This window comes from Panicum hallii, chromosome 3 (genome assembly GCF_002211085.1).
Source record: "Panicum hallii strain FIL2 chromosome 3, PHallii_v3.1, whole genome shotgun sequence".
In the NCBI taxonomy this organism is placed as follows: domain Eukaryota; kingdom Viridiplantae; phylum Streptophyta; class Magnoliopsida; order Poales; family Poaceae; genus Panicum; species Panicum hallii.
The window spans coordinates 11832333-11855036 of NC_038044.1; the positions used below are offsets into that span (position 1 = coordinate 11832333).

The window sequence follows — 22704 nt, forward strand, 5'->3', positions numbered from 1 at the left end:
CAGCCTCGACTGGTGAAGCTAGGACCTCTACCTCTCTCTATCTCATTTCTTCTACTTTAGCAACCCTGTAAAAGGAGACCTCTCTTGGACTATAAAATGGAGGATCACCCGCCTAGACCTCTCTTGGACTATAAAATAGAGGATCACCCGCCTAGGACAGGGGGGATAAAAAATCCAATCCCCCAGTCTCACGACTTCCACTCAAAAGTTTATAACTCTCCAACTCTCACGAGCACCTGGGCTCAAGCAATACATCCGACTGATCCCCGACTGGATGTAGGGCATTCTGTTCAAACCAGTATAAATCTTGAGTTATTGTGTGCTAGACCATATCCGATCACAACGTGCGATACACATCTTTGAGTAATTTTAGCTGCTGTTCATTTCTGGAACCGACAGGATGCTCTCACCTTTGGGTGCTTCAGAGAAGGCAAGGAGGATGGCGAGGTGTTCCCCCCTCCGTTTGTCAACCATGGCTGCCTGATCTGCGTACCACTGGATCTCATGCGTCTCCATGCGCTCCCCTAACTGCTAAGGACATGCTGCTAGGGTTCGGGACTGGAGCGAGAGGGAGGCACTTCCAGGGTCGGCGACATCCCTTCAAGGCCTCGCGCTGCTAGGGGCGGCGGCGGCCCTCCAAGGCGTCGCGCTGGCAGGGGGCGTCGGCGCTCCTGCTCGGCCGTCGCGCTGATTTGTTGTGGAGACACCCTTGCCCGGCCCTGGCGCAGACCGGGAGGCTGACAGGGGTGGCCAGGTGGGGCGGGCGGCACCCTAGCTCGGCTCGTGCGCCGATGGGGAGGCCGATGGGGGTGGAGCGGCGGTGCCCCTGGCCCCTTGGCTGATGGGTGCGGCCTGAATTCGACTACATGATAATTTCCATCATAAAGCCCTTCTTTGCAAAAGAGCGGAAGACACCTGGCAGCACCGGAGGCGCTGAGCGCTCTCGTGCTTCCCATCATCCCTAGTGGTTTTTAAGAAATCCGATTACTTTTGTTATATATCTAGATATGTAATATATCTAGATACATAGAAAAATAATATATCTAAATTTGTCAGAACAATATACAATATGATATACATTGTGAAATGGAGTGAGTAGATCCTATACTTCCACGTACGTATGCATTCTCAGACCGAACCTGGAGTTCTGGACTGATGGTATCAAGTCTGAACTGAGCCGCGATGCAGGTATGTACGTGGGCGTGAGCATGATGCACGAAGGGTACGCAGTAAGCGAGAAGGCACATGGCCATGGGCGCACGGTTGAAGGAACCAATGGCGAGCGCACGAACGAATTCATGAAAGGTGATCAGCCAGTCGTGCGCACGCACCCGCACGTACGCGTGCACAATTAAGAATAATACGCCGCTAAAATTGCACTGGTCAATATGATGATAGGAGAGGAGATGCTGAGCAACCCAAGTGATCTAATAGATGTTGACGGTTACTGGCTGCCAGCCGCGGGTTGTCCGGCAGCCTTCGGTCCGTGTTGCACTGCACTGTCCTCCTAAGCATCGCCGCCCAATGGCCGCGGCCGGTGCCATTGGCGCCGGAGGAGGACGGGATCGGAGCATCTCGTGGGGAGAAAGTTGCGGGTGGGGAAGGCGCGCGGTGGCCGGAGGTGATGGAACACGGCGGCGATGTCTTTTGAAACGATGGCCTTGGCCCGTTGCACCTGGGAGGAAGGTGCATCGTGCCGAGCATGGATTTTAAAGGTGATTGGGTTAACCTGACGAGCTCCAAAGCATATTGGAAGCCATCTAGCTTTTAGCTTTTGGATTCTCGGAATCCGGTGGCTTCCAAAAGGGCCCTAAGACTTTCATGCGGATGGGCCAGGCATATTGAAAATCTGGCCCAAACTTTCTGTGGGTTCCTCTTCCGTGTCGGTTTTGTTGTGGTGGCCCCTCTCACGTCAAAGGGCGGTGAGCGCAGCGCACGTCAAAGACCTAGTTGGATGAAATCATGGTGACTCGAGGGACGCACGCTGGTGGCTGAGCGGTGAGCGCAGGTCAAAGGCCGATCGAGTTGAATGAAATCCCAGCACCTCCTCGTCGGCCTGACCGTTGCGTGCACATCTCGATAAGAAGAAAACCGTTGCGTGCATTGTTTGCTGCTGCCGCGGATCAATGGACCATGAAATATCACTGTTAAAACCCTCTTTGGCAGGGCTCCACAAACGGCTTCTTCACCGGCTCCTTGAGGAGCTCCTGCTAAACGGGCACCTACAAACAGCTCCGGCACCGAAGGCCCCGCGAATCCCGATGAGAGGAGCCGTTTGGCGATGCGGGAGCAAAAAAAACTAGCTCCTCCGGTCGATTGCCACCCTTGTCCTCGCGACGGGGTCGCGCAGCTCCGCGAGGCGGCCGGCGACGGGCGCGAAGCAGGTGGGCGGCTGCGGTTGCGGAGGGGCCCGGGGCATCGGCAGGAGCGACGGGCGCCGAGATGGGCGAGCGGCAGCAGTAGAGCGCACGGCCATCCAATGGTGGCGCAGCGGCAGAGGTGGCGGCGGCGGCGGTCGGCAGGAGCAGAAGCAGCTGCAGCGACCAGACAAGGCAGCGCTATGGAAGCAGCTCGGTGGGGCTGGTGAGGGAGCAGCGCAGCAAAGCCTGAGCCCGTGAGGGAGGGACGCGTTGGTTGATGGAGGCGGAGCATCGCTCTTGCGTGGTGGGATTGGAGGCCTGGACGACGGTGTAAGAAGCTACGGCAAGAAGGAAGAATGGATAAGGAAGACAAAAAAGAAAAAGAAAAGAAGAAGAAGGAAGATAGAGAAACGAAAAAGAAATGGAGGAGAAAAAAGTTAAAAATAAGGGAGAAAAATATTGGTTAATTTATAATTTTATTTATTAATTTAGCAAGTCAATTTACTCTAATATATAACAAGAATTATTGGTTGACATTATTTGTTCTTTTCATTTATTTTTTTAATTTCAAATAAATTTTAGAAACTACAGCAAAGTAATCATACCACCATTCAAACAAACCACACAACTATGGGCATATAAGACATTTCACATCTCTTATCCATTTTAAAAGGATAAAAAGGTTATTTTGCTAAATATTTTTTAAAATAACTTCAGCTCTATTAAAAAACTGCTTCACCAAAAAAATCGCAGCCAAACAAGCTGGTGAGGTCAAAATCCCTGCCGGAGTGGTGCTGCTGGCACGTCCAGGGGCGGAGCTGCGTGGTGGCGTCAGGCGAGATCCCTTGGACCTAACAATTTTCAGTTAGACCTCCGTTAAACTGTAAAATTATCTGGCTGATCCCGATAGCATTTTGTTCTGGCTTCGCGCATGGACACGTCTGCCACATTGTTGACGACAAACCTACCATCTTGATTCTCTCTCTCTGTATGTGTGGAGAGAGAGGGAGAGAGAGAAGCCAGCTGCGTGCAGCAGAGAGAGAGAGGACGAGCCAGAGCACAGGTGCAGAACCGTCCGGTTGGTCAGCCGACGCCCTGAACGGAAGTGCGGCTCCATCGATCGATACAATCAGTCTTGCTGCCCGGCCAGCCAGCTGAGCGTCAGCGAGCAAGGCAGGCCGCGCACGGGAGAGGCCTGCCCACACGTAACGTATGTTCCCTACATCCACAGTGCCACAAGGCGGTCGTGATCATCAAGTCCACGGAAAGGCCGCTGCACATCTGAAACCCCGTATCATCAAACCTCCCCTCCTGCACGGCTGTACCCTGCAGACCATAACATACCTTCTGCTGCATCTCCCATCACAGATCATGCCAATCCTGACCCCGTTCAAAAACAAACCCAAAATTTTCTTTAAAAAAAACAAACCCCAAAAAAAACCTTCAGAGATTTAATTTCAGTGCTACGCCAGGACTTGGGGCTGGCTTATTGCATCAAATTTAAAAACAAACACAATGCTGTTTGATCCTGACTTAAAATACATGGCGAAATATACTTAAAGCTCGATTCACACTTAAGGAAAATACAGATCAGATGAGCAGGTAGCAGGGCTCCCAAGTGCAACGCCGTGGCATCCAACTTCAACACAAAGACTCTTCGGTCTCTTTGACTCGACGTGCTGCAGCTTATTCTCAGTGAGTCGCCTGTGGTTGGAAAACAAAGGGGAAAAAGTGTTTGTACAGATTAGCTCGAGAAGTGACAGTGAGCTAATGAGCAAAATTATTTGTGATCACTAGGTTACCATCAGCACGTAGTAGAGAGTGTCCGGTTGGAGCGGCTCCACGGTGACGCCGTACTCGTCGACGAGGACCGGCTCGCCGGTGTGGCGCACCAGCACGGCCGCCTCGCCGAACGCCAGCCTCACGTCCAGGCGCATCGCCGGGACGCTGAACTGCGCGGTGGCCGTGGCCGCGCACGTCAGGGCGTCCCGGGCCACGGCCACCACCGTCGCCGTCGGCGGCGGCGGCGGCGTCCCTCCGATCAGCCCGGCGTCCAGCAGCCCTGCTGACAGATCAACAGACAGCCCATGGAGTTAATACTGAAACCAAACCAGCAGCTTTTCGAAGCTTTGGCAGAAACTAGGAATGCCCTAGCTATCTAGTAGTAGCACCATGTGAAATCAAGAGCGAGATTTCCAATCGTTTTCTTGGAGATCGATCGACCAGGAGACGATTTGACGGGCATCACGCTCAATCTTTTCACCAAACGTACGAATGCAAATTAAGCCCTCAAGCGACAAGACCATACAAGCGCGCCATTTATGACCTCGAGCGAGACCCCAAGTCTGCCACTGTTCACTCAAGCTGAAGATCTGCTTTTGGATCGTCCCCGTGGTTCGTTTCACGTTTCAGGCCGGGCCCCTATCAAATCCTAGTCTTTTCTTTCACATAAATCTTGCAGTAGTACTACGTGGAACAGCATTGCTATCGCACAAGTCCGGCCAATTACCGTGCAGTGTCATGCATAAAAGTCCAATCTTTGCAGCTAAACATTCTAGCTACTCCTACATGTTTGCAGTTATACCATAAAGTCCTCTTTTGGATTCTTATGCTCCGATCCAATCTTTGGCCATGCAATGCTAACTAGTATGTGTCTTTCCCATGAAAACGTGCATATTCTCCTGTCCCATGTCTGTGTTTAGTGGCTTCGTTCTCTATGTCTAGTACTGTGCGTAATGCATCTCTAGTACTGGTAGCACGCACGGTGCTTTCCAATCATGAAATGGGAAACAGCTCACAACTTTTGGTTCCTTCTACCTCTCTACAGCCATGGGGCAATGCATGTTGTTACAAGATGACAAGCTCCCCCTGTGCATCCTTGTCATGGAAATGTCGATCCCTACGCGTCAACAGCGTGACAAGATCGGTGCGTGCACAGGAGATTTTACATGCATGCATGCCTAACCTTGTCTCATTGCCTGCGACACACACCATGCATGTGTTGGCATCCGAAGTGATCTTTGCAAAAGAAATCGGAGCTAGCCATGCATTCCTATCATCGAGGTGGCATGTACTCTCCTGCTTGCCCCCAGGCCAGCCATGCCAAGCTCGCTACAGCCAAGCAGGCACACGGCAGAACGAGGAGACCCTTCTACGCACATGCTTACAGGCTTTGCATAAACAATGCTTGCGAAAACTGAACAGAAAAAGGGGAAGAGACAGAGAATAGAGCAGCGTGCGTGATCCGAGTTATCGCGTACCTTGCAGCTGATCGGTGAGTACGGCGGTCGTGGCAGCAGCGGCAACGGTGCTCGGCGCAGGACTTGGAAGCAGCATGGCCGTACTGGCATCTACAGCAGCTTGCGGCACAGGAGTGGCAAGAGGCGCCGAAGTGGCGGCGGCGGCGGCGCCGAAGCCGTAGTGGAGTAACCCGAGCCTGGCCTTCTCGTCGTCCCTGATCACGGCGCTCACCGCGTCGGTCTTGTTGCTGCTCAGATCAGAGCCGCAGGTGGTGTTCCAGTACTGGCCATGGCCAAGGCCCTTGGAGCTGCTGATGTCGACGCAATCTTGCCCTAGAGCTTCGTTGCAAAGGCCCAAGAGCACGCTGTGTGAGATGGCCGCCGGCTCGTGCGTGTGGGCGCCGAGAACGCCGCCGAGCTCGGTGGCCGGCAGGTAGTGGCCGCCTTGCTGCCACTGGAGGAAGAGCGGCTCGGTGGAGGTGATCAGCTCGGGCATCGCGGGCATGACAGGAGCCATGAGCTGGCTGTGATAGTAGAGTTGGCGTGCCGCCAGAGCCGGCGTCGGCGTCGGCGAAAGCAGGTCCATGGCCGTCGCCGGCAGCACGCCCTGCTGGATGGCCGCCGCAGCGGGAGACGGAAGAGCGACGGTCGGCCTCACAGACTTGCTCGACCCGGAGGACCGGTCGGATGACGACGAGGAGGAGGAGGTGGGCGCCACGGGAGAAGCGAACAGGTGCCGCGGCGGCGTCACGGGTGCGGGGGCCGGCGCAGGCGGCGGCGGCGCGCACGTGCGCGCCAGGGCGGCGCGGCTGGACGGCTGCAGCTGCCCCGCGGCGCGCAGCTTGTGCTTGGTGCGGGACTTGCGGTTCTGGAACCAGTAGAAGACGTTGGCGTCGCCGACGGGACCGTACTCCTGCAGCTGGAGGCGGATGCGGCGGATCTCGTCGCGCGGCGGGTTCACCATGCCGGAGTTGAAGATCCCCTCCAGGATCCTGATCTGCTCCGGCCGCGGGTTCCACCGCGGCCTCGGCTCCGGGTTCCTTCCACTCTCCTCGCACCCTGAGCAGTAAGCCCACACCAAAACGAATCCATTTAAGCAAAACCGGCGGAATCGGAGCTCACAACCCTTCAAAAACCAAACCCTAGCTACGTATGTATACTGATGGTGATCAGCATGCAGCAAGAAACAGTAACATGCAGGTGAGGTGCAACATGTAGATCAGAGACATACTTGAGGACATCAAGGAGGACTTGCCGCCGCCGCCGTTGTTCATGTCAGGCTGCGGCTGCTGGAAGTTGCAGGCGAGACTGGACCTGTACATGCTCGGCCAGTGCCTGTTCGAGGACGCCATGCTGCTTCGATCTGACCTTTTTATCGACGGGATCCCGGTGGCCCTTCTTCCCTGGTGCTGCCTTCGGCGAGACAGCTGTGGTGGTTTGTGCTCGATCGATGGGTGCTGGCCGGCGACTGGTGAGATGGTGAGAGAGCCTGGAAGCAGAGCGAGATCGAGTAGGGGGCCGGCCGGGCAGCGCAAAGGGGTGTGTCTCCCAGCTGTTGGTGCTCCTGTAGTCTGTAGAGGAACAGTTTGGGGGAGGACGAAGAACCCTATGGATTTGGCTATGGCTCTTCTCCTGTGTCTTCCCCAGCTGCTTATAAATGGCTTCCTCACCTACTACCCCCTTGTGCAGTGCAGCAGAGTTACACCACAGTTAATGCCACCACGCACACTATCAGTCTAGCTCCTCCTTCCGTTTGTTTTGCTGGATCCCTTGGAATTGCGCAAGCGTAAAAAATGGAGTGGTGAATTGGAGATGACTGGTGAGATACCAGGCCGGCCAGGGAGCAGGGTTGAGTCTTGCATGGTAAAGGGGGAGAAATTGAAGAGGGGTTACTGATGGATGGATGGATGGATGGATGGATGGGGACATGGACATGCCTAGCTACAGTCCTGGGAGGTACTAGCTGGAGTAGATGAAATCATCACGAAAGTACACTGTGATTTGATCCTTCTTCCAGTTTGCCAAGCAAGGGTGACATGGCTGGCAGGTGCCTTTCTGCCTGGCCTTTTGTTAGTACTTCCTGCATCAGAGACGCTGCTATAAGAATGCAGTGCGTTTGGTTACACAATGGTTGCTCGGCTTGATGCAACATCAGCCGATGGGGAGACATTTGAGTTTTGACAGGCGTTGGTTACTTGGTGAGAACGTAGGAGGTGACATGGTTTTTGTATAGTCTGCGTCTTCTCGATCAACTTGGAGAAAGAGCATTAAGATACTCCATACGTCCGATTGGGTAAGATGTTTTGGTTTTGTCACAAGTCAAACTTCTCTTATTTTAATTAAGTTTATGGAAAAAAATACATTAATATCTATAATTATAAAATGCACTCTGAAAACATATTATGCGTTGTAGATGTTGGCGCATCATTCTATAATCTTGATCGAATTAGTGAAGTTTGATTTATGATAAATCTAAAACGTCTTACATTTTGTAACCAATGGAGTATATACTTGAAATGGTTTAAAATTGGGTATTGACAAAATGTGTCAAGAACCATGCAACCTAAAACCCTGCACGTTGAGAGGCCTACGAGTTCCGGATATGTTAGGAACATTTCGAAAACTAGCAAAGCTAGAAAGCACAATCCAGACTTTACTCCTTCCCTGGCAACTCGTGTGCAGTCAAATCGCTGCGTTGATGAGAGCGGAGCGGTCTTCCCCTTCAAATCAGCGTTGCGTGAGCGGACGAGAGAACGAAACCAGACGATGTCCCGGCCGGCGTCCCTTCCAGATGGAGATCGTTTTCCCCAGCCGCTCCTACTTGCCTGACGATCTGATCTGATCTCACAGGTCACGGCAACCGCACGAGCGCGCGCGCGCGCACGCTTGCTCGGTTTGTCACTGGTATTGAATGGCGACGGGGACGGAGCGCGAGAAGCGCCGGGCTCCCTCCGAGCGGCGACGGGGGCCGCAGTATTCTAGTGGGCGCCGCGGCCGGCGCGCAGACCGCCGAGTAAATGGCCGCGGGGCTAGGGGTTGAGGGAAACCCGGAGGCGCATGGATGCGTGTCGTTTTTGCTCGATCGCGCATGGATGGGTAGTTAAGACGAGAGGAGGACCGGAGGAGGAGGAAGACGACGACCCGGAAGCGGGCAATGGGAGACCGGCCCTTGATTGGAAAATGGCCGCCGCGTTTGGGGCCGGCCAGCGGGCAGCGCGCGGCTCTGGCACCGACGCCCCGGCGGCACGGGCGTACGTGCGCGTGGTCGATAGTGGATCGACTCGACTCGATCGCGGCGCGGGGAGGAGGAGCTGCGTGGTGATGGGCGCGTGCGTGCTGCGCCGAATAAAAATGAAACGCCCCATCCATGATTCCGGCCGCGGGCAGCTGAGCTGAGCCGAGCTCGCCACACGTACGCGCATGGTGGCGTCCGGCGAAGGCGCGCGCGCACGCGGCGGGTGCCCGGGTCCCGTGTCACCGTCGACCGCGCCGCGCACGGGCAAAATCGCGTGACGGGGGCACGGACGCGAGACGTGCCGCGTTACGTCGGCACGGCGCCCGGACGGACGGGGAGAGCGCGGCGGTGTGCGCGGTGCTCTTTTGATCGGTCGGCTAGCTTGCGTCTCGCGGTGCTTGGCGCTCCGCTGTGGTCGTCGCAGCGGACGGAAGGCAGCCATCAAGATCGAAGCCTCGGAAGCGCACGGCGGATCGATTGGTGAGCGCTCGTGCGTGCCTGCCCGAGCCCGTGTGCTCCCCCGTGGGGGGACTCCGACACCTCTCAGAAACATGGCAGCCCGCTCAGCGCCGAGCGCGCGGGCGACCGATGCGCGGAGGATCGAGGTCAACCGACGGCTGCAAACTTCACTTCCCGGGCCGGTACCGGTGGAAAACATTCATCCGTCGGGGAGAGAAGAGGAGGGCATCGCAACGGCAGCAGTGATGGCAGGGACAGAGGGCGCGTCCCCGCGAGAGGAGCGTACGGACGGCGCGCGCAGCTGGAATTGCGCGGTCGACGACGCCACCGATCCCATCGCTCGTGCGGTCTTGCTCCTGCTCCTGCAATGGTCCGCGAACCCAGACGGACACCTGACGCCTCTCCATTGTTCTATTCTTTTTTTTTGAAAGAAAGCCTTGCTCTATTCTTCCCCGTGTGGCGTGTTCCTTCCTCCATAGTCCATAGTACTACTGTACTAGAGACTCTTCCGGTCCACAACACAGTCGGTCAATCCACTCGCTGTCACCGTTGTTCTCACTTCAGTAATCACGGAGCCACGGATCACGAGGCTAATTACAGTGGGGGGTTTCATATCCCTATTTCCAAGAACGCTACATTAGCTCGGGGAATGAATGAAACACTATGCCTCAATGGAGAGTTACATTTCACTGTTTTCAAAGCTAACAAATGTAATTAAATGATAGTTGATCTATTGGCGCACGGGATCCCCTATGAAACAACGGCGGACACAGTGGTCGTTTCACGCCATTTCCAACGTCCTGAAAACAAGTTAGCAGAGTGTCATGGAATGAAACTGATTCCTTCTCTTCCCTCATTAAATCAGTGCCACATCATCAAAAATACTGATGTGTCATGATAATTAATGCCATGAAACTCGTCGTGAAATTCTCATTCTAATTAGACTGAGTGAAACAGCTTAAGCGACCGTCCCAGTTCCCACGGTCTCTGCAGACTGGCATGCCAGCGCCTGGCTGCCCCCTGCCGGCGAAGCACGAATCGGGAGAGCTTCTCCTGGCTTTTGGGGAACCAGACCAGGTCAGGACCACAGCACAGCCATGGCCCATGGCAGTGCTACTGCTTGCATGCATGGGGATTAGACCGGCCGGCCGCCCCGGCCGGAGACGTCGGAACGAATGACCGGCGCGGGCCACCCTGCCATTCAAAGGCCTCCGCTTCGGGAATCTTTGTTGCTGCTGTTGCCGTGTCAAATGCGACACTATTTATGGAGGATAGGTGAGGCAGCGGGCGCCAAGTAAATGTGGATGCTGAACATTTGGGGAGCATGGCTGATGAATGAATGAATTGTAGTGAAACCGAATACTAGTGCTGCTGCTAACTTGTCATTTGTCAAGTTGAGGCAGTGTTAGTTTTTGATGGGTAAATGAAAATACCTGGCCTCATTTGTATCAATGAGAGGTAAGCAAAGGACTGAGAGCATGACTGTTCATCAAGTGAAAAATGTCTGCTGGAAGTGAACCGAAGCAGCATGGACTTGTTCTCTTGTAGAGTACTCCTAGCCCTCAAGAGAGAAGCAGCAGCTGCTAACCACCGCATGGTTCCCAAGCAAACACTCCCGGGAAACATGACCGCATAAGTTTTCAGCTGGGAGCTGCTCCATCATTAGCACGAGACAAGCACCGACGGGGCCCAGCCCCGTGCCATCTCGCTCAGACCATGACTCCATGAGATGACATGCGATATGTTATGAAACCCTATCGTACGGAAGCAGAGCGCCATAGCGCGAGGAAGAAAAGAAGAAAGGTACACCGCACACCCGCGTTACCATGTTTGGATCCCAAAAGCTAATTTAGCCTTATCATATCACATCTCACATCGTATGTTTCGGAGAACTAAATATGAGCTAATTAAAATTCTTTTGATTCTTAGAGATTAAAGTTTAACCCCGTCACATCAAACAAGAATCTTGCCATTTAGACTATTAAATAAAATCTGTTTACAATTTTTTTCACAAGTACGTGCTAATTCGTGAGGTAAATTTAATAAGCCTAATTAATCTATAATTTACTACAGTGATGCTATAATAACCATATGCTAATCATGGATTGATATATCTCACTAGATTCATCTTGCGAATTAGCCCAGAGGTTTTGCAATTAGTTTTGTAGTTAGACTTTATTTAATACTTCTAAATGATGAGATTCTTTTTGATGTGATAGGGTTAAAGTTTAGCCATCTAGAACTAAACATCCCCTTATAATTATAGATTAATTAGACTTAACAGAATCATCTCGCGAATTAGTCTAGCGGTTATGCAATTAGTTTTGGCATCAGTCTACGTTTGATACTTCTAATTAGCAACTAAATATTCAACTAAATATTCGATATAATATGCCAAAATTTAGCCCTATCCAGTCAAACAGAACCTTATTCTTCCAGCTTACAGTACAGCTAGCTAACAGTACATGTTCATGAAGTGTAAGGTCGTGTGTGTCCAGGTCACGTCCAGTGATTAAGTTGCGGCACGGAAACCTTGATTTGTCACGTAGCGACGCCGCATGTCGCGTTTCACTTTACGTGCGCCAGCCACTGGACACGGTCCTGATGCGTAATGATTTTTTTTTGTTAGGAATGTGCAACGAGCTGTGCTGTTTGGTCACACGAAGTCCTTAAAGTTTAACCCTATTACATCTAAAAGAATCTTACTATTTAAAAAAATATTAAATAAAATTTATTTATAATACTTTTCACAGATAGAACCTAATTCGCGAGATAAATTTAATAAATCTAATTAATCCATACTTTGCAACAATATTGCTACGTTAGATTCATCTCATAAATTAGCTTGGAATTCTACAATTAATTTTATAATTAGATTTTATTTAATAATTTTAAATGTCAATTTTTTATATACAGACTAAAATTTAATCTCGGAACCAAACTCCGCTTGATCTCTCACCATCCTTGTCCGTGGCTCTGCTGGATCCGAGCACGCTCGGCTCAGCCACCGCTGGAAAACTGGTGACAGACACTTCCACGCGATCCGCCGAGAAAACGAGGCACAATCTGCCACGGTGCCACCAGCCCAAAAACGAGCCGGAAAAACTGCCGTTTCGGCTTTTCGCTCGTTTTCTGGCCCTTTTCAACGGGTCCTCGTCACCTCGATCTCCCCGGCACGGCGCCACGGCGGCACCACGCCGCCCCCGCAGGGCGTGCGCCCGACTAGCCCAAGCGAGCACGCGGGCCCCGCACGGCACCGACCACCCCGCACGGAGCCAAAGGGAAACCCAACAAGAAAGCGGTGGGAGCTGAGAAAAACCCGCACTCGCACCCGCACCCGCCCGCGTCCGCGTGCTCAGCTCCGCCCTTCCCATCCGCTCCCTCTTCCTCTCCTCCACCGCCCGTTCCCGCCGCCGCCGCCACAGCCCCGCCGGCCCAAGGGAGGGCCCAGGCAGGCAGGCAGGCAGCCCGCCCCCGCGCCGCCGCAGCCGCGGAGCCGCGCGCGCTTCCGAGGCCCTTCCGTCCCAGGCGGCGATGGCGTACCGGGCAGAGGACGACTACGACTACCTCTTCAAGGTGGTGCTCATCGGGGACTCCGGCGTCGGCAAGTCGAACCTGCTCTCGCGCTTCACGCGCAACGAGTTTAGCCTCGAGTCCAAGTCCACCATCGGGGTCGAGTTCGCCACCCGCAGCATCCACGTCGAGGACAAGGTCGTCAAGGCCCAGATCTGGGACACCGCCGGCCAGGAAAGGTACGCGCCGGCAGATCCGTCTGAGCTCCGCGAGGCTCATCGATCCCCTTCCTACTATCTGGCCTCCGATTCGTCCGTTCGTTAGCGATTGGTTGGTCTGCATCGTATGGATCTCTGTAGCTTAATTTGGTCGGTGACCACTTAATTGTTGCTGCACATGCACGCAACTGAACTGCTTCGACACTTGAAACAAAAATGGGAAGAATCTCCACTTAATTCGTATCTACCGTGATTGCACGTACCATTTCTCAATCTATCATCACATTTGTAGCATCCAGAATCTGCAGATTATGAAAGGGAAGGAGCTGATACGGGCTGTTTTATTAGATATGAAACTATGGACCTGCAAATAGAGGATCCAACTCCTTAACCGTAGTCCTGTGCTGAACAGTCAGTTAGATTTATAGTGGCATTGAGTCCCGTGTTTGATATAGGAGTACCATTATTCATGTGGCTTTTGCCATTCAAACATTCCCTGCACGTCAACTAACAGTAACTTGCCGTTGCTTCTGTAGGTACCGTGCTATCACAAGTGCATACTACCGTGGAGCAGTAGGGGCACTAGTTGTCTATGACGTGACACGGCATGTCACCTTCGAGAACGTGGAGAGGTGGATGAGGGAGCTCAAGGAACACACGGACGCCAACATCGTGATCATGCTCGTCGGGAACAAGGCGGACCTGCGCCACCTCAGGGCCGTCCTTACGGAGGATGCGAAGGCCTTCGCCGAGAGAGAGAATGCCTTCTTCATGGAGACGTCAGCCCTGGAGGCGATGAATGTGGAGGATGCCTTCACTGAGGTGCTCACACAGATCTACCGCGTGGTGAGCAAGAAGGCCCTTGACATTGGTGATGACCCCGCGGCGCCTCCCAAGGGCCAGACCATCAATGTCAGCGGCAAGGACGACGTGTCCGCAGTGAAGAAGTCTGCTTGTTGTTCGTCTTAGCTTGGAAGGATAGAATATGTACTTGGGTTGGTCGATACATTTGCAGTAGAGGGCACAGGATGTTATGGCAGTGATGGTCCTCAATCTGTACTCTTGTGTTAACAGGTGCCTCGTGTTCATTTTGCCATTTGATACATTAATTCATTTCAGGACTTCAGATTGCTGGTATAGTTTAGGGATATGAAAGTGTGCGGCTCTCAGATTCTTTTCATTTTCATATAGGCCTTCTCTGCCGTGTTGCTTTCATTTCTTGTATCTGTATACCGTCTTCTGATCAAATTAGTTGCATCCCTTCAGCATGCTATCTACTTTGCTAGACTACTACCATGGTGAAAATTGACACCCTACTCCGTAGCAGCCACAGGGTACTCATTGGATTCTATCAATATGCTACTACTTGGAAATTGGCATTGCAAGTGTTACCGTTGAAGTTGTGGCTGTTCTTGCTTGTCATCATCAGCAGCAAATGCAGGGGCTTTGTACGAACTGGTGATCTACAAGTTTGCCGTTACCCGATGTAGCATGGCATGTACTTAAACTTACCAGGCTGCGAGCCCTGCTAACGTGACTTTAGCAGTTCGAACTTCGAACCGACAAAAACCACCGTGAATACTGCAGGTGCGGCACAAGAAATTAACACCGCGGAGTGTACGTGTACAGACAGACTTAAATCTCGTACAGCTTTAGCAAAATGCACCGCAAGCAAGGAAGACTTTTTGGTTTCTTTCAATTCTAGAGTGTACAGAACTAAAGGTTCTTGTGCTTTTCTCTTCTGAAGAAAAAAGAAAAGTAAAGATAAATACAATGTACAATAGAAAGGAAGGGAGCATCTAGCAAGGCCATCATGGGAGCTTTACACACCATGGGGCCGTTAAACACCTAAAAATATCCTACAAAATGTCTGTACAGTTTTCGGAAACCTCAGTTTATGTCCACGGTGAAGGGGACGGTAAAAACCGGCAACCGTGTCTATATACAAAGTCGAGCTAATTTTGCTCGCTGTAAATAACCAATAATGTTATTGGCGACGGTCATCCATTGCTTCTATCTGATGACAACGCTGTTGTCTTGCAGATGGGGCAGAGGTTCTTCATCATCAACCATTGCTTTATGCATGTCGCATGGTACTGGTGGCCGCATTCAAGGGTTCCTATAAGTTCTTCAGCTTCATACTCTTCCTGCAAAACAAGGACCAAATTATCCCTGACAACAAGAAAGCATGCATATGGTTACCTTGAGCAAATGTCAAACATGATGGACTAACAGTTATCAGTAAATTAATACTTCTAAAACTCATGGGTGCAAGTTATTTCTATTACTACAATAAGGTGCAATGGTGGAATCTGTCATGTAACAGCTAGCTGGTTAATGATATACAAAGTCAACATATTATAATTTAGCAGTGAACATGGCAAGAGGTTGACCTGGCATATTATGCAAGCATCATTCTCCGAAGAGAGCTCAGAAAACTCATCAGACACTCCAGCTGCTCTTGGAACATAGAAAGTTGACCTCAAGTTCTCTTGGATGTAACTTTCTGTCAAACCAGTATTGACATCGCCTATCTGCTCTTCCAAAGCTACAAGCTCCTGCAGAGTATGCAAAGGAAAATAATTTAATGAGATACATACATTCTCAGAAAAAAAGGCGCACAAGGAATTCACAAGCCCAAATGAGATACATACCTCGTAAGTCATGTTATCCACATCCAGACGCATGTCTTGATGTTCATCAATAACATGTCCTACTTCATGAATCCTTGATCGATCCAGCATGGTAGCATTCTGCACAGATGCATCAGTTAATTGAAATAGCTGTATGAAATATGAATGATTCACAGGGAGCATGTTTAATTATGCAGACATTGCAGACAGGCTGTACCATCAAGGCAGTGATAACGTTTGTAATTTTGTATTGCATACATTTTTCTAGTTAAGGCCAGCAAGTAGCTAGGATTAGAGATTCACATGTCAAGGCAATAAAACGGAACGAATTATACATCTTTGCAAAAAGAAAGGGATGGTCAGACAATACTTAATGCAAGTTTTTTCTTGAACATGCATGAGAGCTGCGAATTTTATGGTCAGGGAACAATAATTTTGGAAACTTGATGACCAACATTCTAAAGTGTTCTAAAGTATTTGAATTAAGAAGGGCTACAAGACTTCCATGCCTATAAAATGAACATCAGCAGCAAAATTCTGACATCGATTATATTTGTATTGCCACAAACTTTATTTTTTATCGACATAAAAGTGAATTGTGCTTCGAGAATGAGTATGGAGCACTGGTACCACTGCACGGTCAATGATACAGGCCCAAATGGAACATGTAAACTGTAATGTACGTTTACATGATTACCAAGAAAAATAGACTAGCGGACCCATAAAAAATATTCAATATGATATATTTTCTCCTTATAAAAAATATTTATATTCCAGCATCCAGAATGTCATTAGTAGATATATGCAACTATGCAAGTAATTTAGGGGTAAAAATTTGGAAATATGAAGCTACCTGATATGGCAGAATTCTTAAAACCCCACTGTTTACTTGGTTTGTAAGAGGTGGATGCATCGGATGCCCAAAAGTGTGCTCAGAATTGAATGGGAAAGCCAGCATTCTTGGATCTAAAGGAAGGCCTGCGGCAGAAGGATTTAAACCATGCACCACATTGTTACCGAGGAACTGTTGATGGGATACTTGTATTTGAGGTACTTGCATTTGCATACTATGCAAAGGATTCTGGGAGAAATGAGGTAGAGGCCCCTGAACAATTCCATTCGGCATGTCTGTGGTTCCTGATGAACAACAAGGCTTGTTAAAATCAAGTGTTGCCAATTACATCACTAAAGCTCACACTCAAAGGTTTCTATTTTATGGCCAGTCAGTCCATGATAACAGAAATGTACTGCTAAACATACTAGCAAAGCTACTAAAAATAATAATATACTCTGTCAAATCCAAAAAAAATGCAAACCATGAAATGGTCCCTTAATTCATATTTCAGCAAAACATCAGATCAAATCATCTTCATTCAGAAGGTTTACTAACCTGGAGGATTGGCCACTGAATTACTATATCCCCACTGTGGTACTCCATGACCAACACCATTTGCAGCCTGCGGAATCCATGTATTGCACTGGCCCATGTGACAGGCTGGAAACACGTAGTTACCATGAGATACCAACTCTGGTCGAGCAGCCATTGAACTGAAACTGCTAGGAACATCTGCAGAAGGTCCTTCTAAGAATGGCCTACCATTGCTACTGTGGAACTCTGGTGGGTTTGAAGCTGCAGAATTGGGTAAACAATTTGATTGAAATGAAGCATTCCATGGCCCACGTGCAGGATTCTGAGGCACATGAGCAGATGAACTTGAACCTGCAAATCCATGAAGAAAATGATGGTTACCAGCCACAACTGCATTTTTCCTTTTGATGAATCCACTAGCACTGTCACCAAAATTGACACTGCTGCTGCTCTCATCAATAGTTCCTGCAGGAACTTGATGATATAAAGATGGTGGTAGCACATTGCCCAGTCCAAAGCTTTGAGTCTGAGGAATATATATGTTAACAGCTGCTGTTGCCATGCCAGGGTTGTGCATAGCAGTTGGGAAGACAAAACTTGACGTAACACCAACATGTGGGTATGAATTATGAACATGCTGGCGCTCATGATTCCGCAGATCACAGATACCAACATTAGCAGTATTTCCTGGAACTCCGGCAGCAACTTGCACACCCAGGTTGGATGAATCAATTCCAGGGCCTCCATAATAGGAACTTTCTGATTGAACTTGGACATGTCCTTGTTCCCATCCAGGATTAACAGACTGATGTCTCCATACCATAGTTCTATGTGACATGATGTCAACTTCTATTTCCTTAAGGAGAATTATAGCAAGTTTGGTCAGTAATTATCCTTTATCATCACCACTTCCTGCATATGAGATTGATCAAAGATGGTCAGTATTCAATCTAATTTGGATAAGTTGATCAAAGATGGTCAGTATTCAATATAATTTGGATAAGTAGAGATGCAAAATGCAACACAAGCATGCCCCAAGCATCAGATCATTAATCGCAAAATCAATGAAATTTTAGTAACAGATCATAGGTGCTAGGCTGATCGGCAGCGGCGATGGCACAACACAACTATGTTGTGATACTGTAGCAGCTTTAATAGTGGTTGCGGTGCAAGGTACCAACTTACTAGATTAGCTCATACACATTATTTTGTATCAGATTTTGGTTCGTTGCGGATCTTCTCTAGTATGATTTGTTCAAAATTGAAATGGTGCAGATGGTGTTGCATCTTAAGTGGCAGGCCGAACCAGCTCTATAAAACAGTACGCATCATAACCTGATAACCCACACTTATGGGGATAGAAACTGATGAGCAATCATTGAAGCCAATGGAACCACACTAATGATATAATATATCAAGGTACATCTATGCATTATTGAGTTACTCATTTATCTGCTCACAGGTGACCGTGTGAGTAGTTATGTTAAAAAAGAAACAACGTAGCTCCTGTCAAATAGGCAGTAACATCGAACATTTATTGTAGTATTTGCATGTCAACATGAGAGGCAAGAATAGAAGACTTCGCAAAACAAGCAGCAAGAGTTTATGCCGCTTATGAAAATCTTGCATTAATCTATTCCCTTCTGCACTGAGCAGATAGGTGCCCGAGCATTACTAATGCAGTCCCGCTGTACAGTCACCTGGTTGAATAGTAACTACTCTTTTTTCCTTCAAATCTCCGTGCAGTCAATTACTAAACTTCAAACACAGATAACAGTCATGTTAGCGATGTTAATTAGTAAGCCTGGGTATGATGCCTTGTGGCTAGGTCGTGATGCATAACGACAACTACAATCCTGGCTACTGGACTAGAATTGCTAGGTCTGAACAAAACCCCAGGCTTCAAACAGATATTAAGAGATGACACAGTACAGTCCATAAGAACTTAAATAGTTGCTAAAAGAAATTCATGCATTGGTAGCAAAGGTAGTATCGGAACACAAAAAATAGCATTCGATAGAGGGCATCAAGCTTGCAATACATTGCAGTGGTAGGATGGAAAAACTAAAGAAGAAAAGTTAGTCATTGAATGTGCAAACAGGATTGGTTCGCTCATCTCTCCTACAAACAAACAACATGTCACAATTAAAAAAAATGTAATCAGTTGGTTAAAGTTTTGTTTTCGTGGAGAAGCTTGCCAAAGAAGAGAGAGGTGGATGAGAGAGAGGGGTAGAAGAGTATTGTTTGAGCAACACTGTTTTTTTTTGGGTGGTTTCTCTCGTGCAGTGTTGTGTGCGCATCATAACCTCCTCGTCACCGTGACACTATGGCACTACCTAGGATTCAACCATGTTCACCACCACAAAGCTTGAGGACAAGTTACTTTACTGGGAGAGGAGTAATTATGGGCATATGTCCAAGCAGCAAAGTGGGCGAAAAGTAAGTTGTAGAAGAAGTTGTGAGAACACATGGATATTACAATGTGACAACAATGCAGTTCCCATGGTTAGGAACAAATTGATCAATTACCCATTTTAGTGACAACTTGCTCTACTTAGAATATCTACTTGTAACTTGAGAATATCAGAGCCTTCTGGAATTGAAAAATGATGAATTTAACAATCTAGCACATTTATCTACTTTGTCCATTGCCATATTATAAACTCCCTATTGGTGTTACTTTGTTCCATCCTCAAGCCTCATAAATTTAAAGCTATGATAAAAAAATAATATGAATGGCATTAACTTGAACAAAATGCTATATTATTGCGAAGCAGGAAAGAAGTACTGGGTATTTGAGCACCACAACCAACCAAAGAAAAAACACCAATCTAAAGCACCACCACTGTACCACAAACTACCTAGACCTGAAATGCTAGCAACTACAAAATCCCAAGGCCCAGTAGCGACTAACTGAAAATACCGAATTTAAGGAACAAAATGAAGAGCGAACTAGAACCAAATTCTTCCAACCAAACCAAAAGTTTGGGGTAGAACTGTTGAAAGTCCAAATAATTCCCTAATTGTTAGAACCAAACCTCATCACTAATGAGCTATGATCGGACTGTCACAGCTATCTCCCGACTCCATTCAACTAAGACCAAGCAAAACTCTCTGCAGTGAGCACCTGCCAAAAGCTTATGCTGACTGTTTATGAGAGTTCCAATCTGCATGGCCGGCCGAAATGAAAAACCATACTCCATGGCACAAATTTCAAACCATATACGTCCACGATCCACCACAAGTCAAATCCACAGCCTAATCACCGAAGACATTGCTGACTCGTAGCTCCACATTCCACACTCGGCACTCCGGAATGAGCTTGGCTGCATCAATTGAGCGAGCATGCAACTACACCACAAAGTCCGACGGAAAGAAAAAAAACAACAACAAACCCCTCGCACGAGCTGAACACTGAGCCAGTAGCTTCCCGCGACCGCTGCGGTTTGCCGGTCCCCGGCCCCAACCAAACGCGCACAAAGGCGTCCGAACGAAACCCCTCCCTCGCAGCTCCGACTCCGAGCAACTGACACCCCCAACGCCGAATCGCGGCGCTCGGGGATCCAATCGCCCGCGGGGCACAGTGACACGGGAGCAGAGCAAGCTCACCCCGCCCAGGACAATTCGAGAAGGGAAGGGGAAACAGCTTCGCGGGGATGATTCAGGCAGGAAGCTTCACCTCGCGGTCGGGGCGGCCGGGGGGCGGGTCGCGATCGGCACGGGGGCTGTAGGAATCCGCGGGCCGGAGAGCCTCGCCTCGCCTCGCCTCGGGAGCACCGGGGGGAGGCGCTAGACGGAATCGGTTGGTGGCGGTGGCGGTGGTATCCGGTGGGGGATCGATCGGAAGGGGGCGACGGGACGGGGTGAGCCGCGTATTTATAAGCACGGGGAGCTTTTCGGGAACGGAAGGGGGAGAGAAATCGACCAAGGGGGGCAGGGGCTGCTCTTTAACGATTTTTGGACAAAATGTGCGGTAATTCGATGCGCTTTTGGGTGTCGTCGCTGTCTTCTCGCTCTCTCGCCTCGTTTTACCACTGGCTCACGTTTTCCTCTCCGCTCCTTCGGATAGGGCGGTTCGTGCTGGCTTCCCTTCCCTCGATCGGGGCTCGGCCAGCGCTGCGGCCATCTTTTTTTAGGACTACGCTTATCTGTTCACCTCTATTCCTGTGTCCAAGGATACCCGTACCTCCTACGTTTTGTCCTAGACTCTCTCTCTCTCTCTCTCTCTGCAATTGGCGTCATCAACACGTGATTTTTGTTTTCACATGCTCACATTACCACAGAGTCTTTGCTCTCGCGTGTTTGGTTGTAGATCAGGAGTCGCGGTCTCGCCGATCATGCAGGAGACTGTAAAATCATTCTTGCTTGGACGGTAACTACATGGCGTATCGATCGCAGCTCCAATTCTCCTTGCCACAAGAAAAGAAAAGGCCCTGGTACAAATATTACTCGATCCGTCGATCGACTTGCTAGCTGGACAGTGAAGCTTATTATGGGTCGTACTGGCTTGCGTATCTATGGATGGTTAAAAATCTTAAATTTTAGTTTAGATAATCTAAAAACTGAGTTCTAAAAAATTGGAATTTAATTTTATTCAATTTTAAGTTAAAAAATATAAAAATTAAGTTAGATTACGAAAAGAGCATATTAGAATTATAATTACCATCCTTAGTTGCATCCTACACGGTACAAAGGCATTCCGCGGCCGCGACGTGCGCCTCCTCTGGTTATGGCCGCCGGGCAGTCTTCCCGTTCGCCACAAGACTGCGATTTCGCGGCGAGTGGGTACTGCGGAGACGCTTTATCAGCTCGGTGCTCGTCCATTTGACACGCTGCTCGGATCGTCAGTCGCTCAGTCTCAGTCACGGTCCCCACCAGTGTCCACGTCAGAGCCAGGGGGCTGGCTGGCTCGATCAGATGAACATGAGATCAACCAGTGCTGACGCTTTGTTTCATTTTACTTTTTTTTTAAAAAAAGATACGCTTTGTTTTGTGGATGGCCATCGACGATGCGAGCGAGTGGGTCCTCGAATCGTTGCGTGTGGCCGATGCGTCGGGCCATCCGATCCAAACATCCATCGTCTACGTACGTCAGATCACTTTACAGGCCTTAGCGTGCCGCTCAGGCGGATGATGACAAGAGAAGAGGGATCTGATCTTCCGGATAAGTGCAAGAGGGACGAGGGCTGAGGCTTACAGCATCTCCAACAGATTATTTATACCTCGCAATTAAAATACTCTCTCTTCATTACCAATTATAATTTTTAGATTTTTTTTAATAATTACTGTAACAGACTACTAAAATTCAATCAGGGATAAATCTCCTTTATTTACTGTTGAGTGAGGTGCATTTTGGTAATCGTCAAAAGTTTTAGATATTTTGGAAATTGGACTGATAATCTGCTGGAGCACTCCAATTATTCAAATATTAACTTTTTATACTGGGGAGAGAGATGTGCTTAGCCCGTATGACTGGCTCCAATGCAAGCCCCGGCCGTGGCCCGGCTCACCGCGGCACGCAACGGCCTCGGGCGCGCGGCACATGGCCTCCACTCCACCGCACCGGCTCGTCAAACTGGTGACCGGCCGTCGTGGGCGGCGATCTGCCAAACCGCAGCGCGGGCCTCGGGCGCCTGGTTTTGCCGCGTCCCGCTCTGGGAGGTCGTGAAGCACGCGGC

General features: G+C 49.6%; 3 protein-coding genes across 6 annotated transcripts; 1 reads left to right on the forward strand and 2 right to left on the reverse strand.

The window, feature by feature from the left end:
• Window positions 1–3981: 3981 nt before the first annotated feature.
• On the reverse strand, window positions 3982–6951 carry LOC112887431 (WUSCHEL-related homeobox 12-like). Its single transcript, XM_025953602.1, has 4 exons — window positions 6831–6951; window positions 5621–6658; window positions 4163–4422; window positions 3982–4064 (listed from the first exon to the last, which is right to left on the reverse strand). Exons 1-4 carry the CDS (start codon window positions 6949–6951, stop codon window positions 4053–4055), a joined length of 1431 nt encoding a protein of 476 aa, XP_025809387.1. The 3' UTR covers window positions 3982–4052.
• Window positions 6952–12601: 5650 nt separating this feature from the next.
• On the forward strand, window positions 12602–14239 carry LOC112887432 (ras-related protein RABA1f-like). Its single transcript, XM_025953603.1, has 2 exons — window positions 12602–13045; window positions 13561–14239. The coding sequence occupies exons 1-2, from the start codon at window positions 12828–12830 to the stop codon at window positions 13991–13993; spliced, it is 651 nt and encodes a 216-aa protein (XP_025809388.1). The 5' UTR covers window positions 12602–12827; the 3' UTR covers window positions 13994–14239.
• Window positions 14240–14675: 436 nt separating this feature from the next.
• Window positions 14676–20968, reverse strand: LOC112885947 (probable E3 ubiquitin-protein ligase ZFP1). 4 transcript variants are annotated; one of them, XM_025951666.1, is made up of 7 exons: window positions 18531–20968; window positions 17255–17940; window positions 17048–17152; window positions 16511–16794; window positions 15679–15777; window positions 15418–15582; window positions 14676–15171 (listed from the first exon to the last, which is right to left on the reverse strand). In XM_025951666.1, exons 2-7 carry the CDS (start codon window positions 17862–17864, stop codon window positions 15025–15027), a joined length of 1410 nt encoding a protein of 469 aa, XP_025807451.1. In that variant the 5' UTR covers window positions 17865–17940; window positions 18531–20968; the 3' UTR covers window positions 14676–15024. The 4 variants fall into 4 exon arrangements, with proteins under 4 accessions (XP_025807451.1, XP_025807450.1, XP_025807449.1 ...); XM_025951665.1 differs by having other exon boundaries at window positions 17048–17940; window positions 18531–18779; window positions 20706–20963; XM_025951664.1 differs by having other exon boundaries at window positions 17048–17940; window positions 18531–18784; window positions 20706–20963.
• Window positions 20969–22704: the final 1736 nt, after the last annotated feature.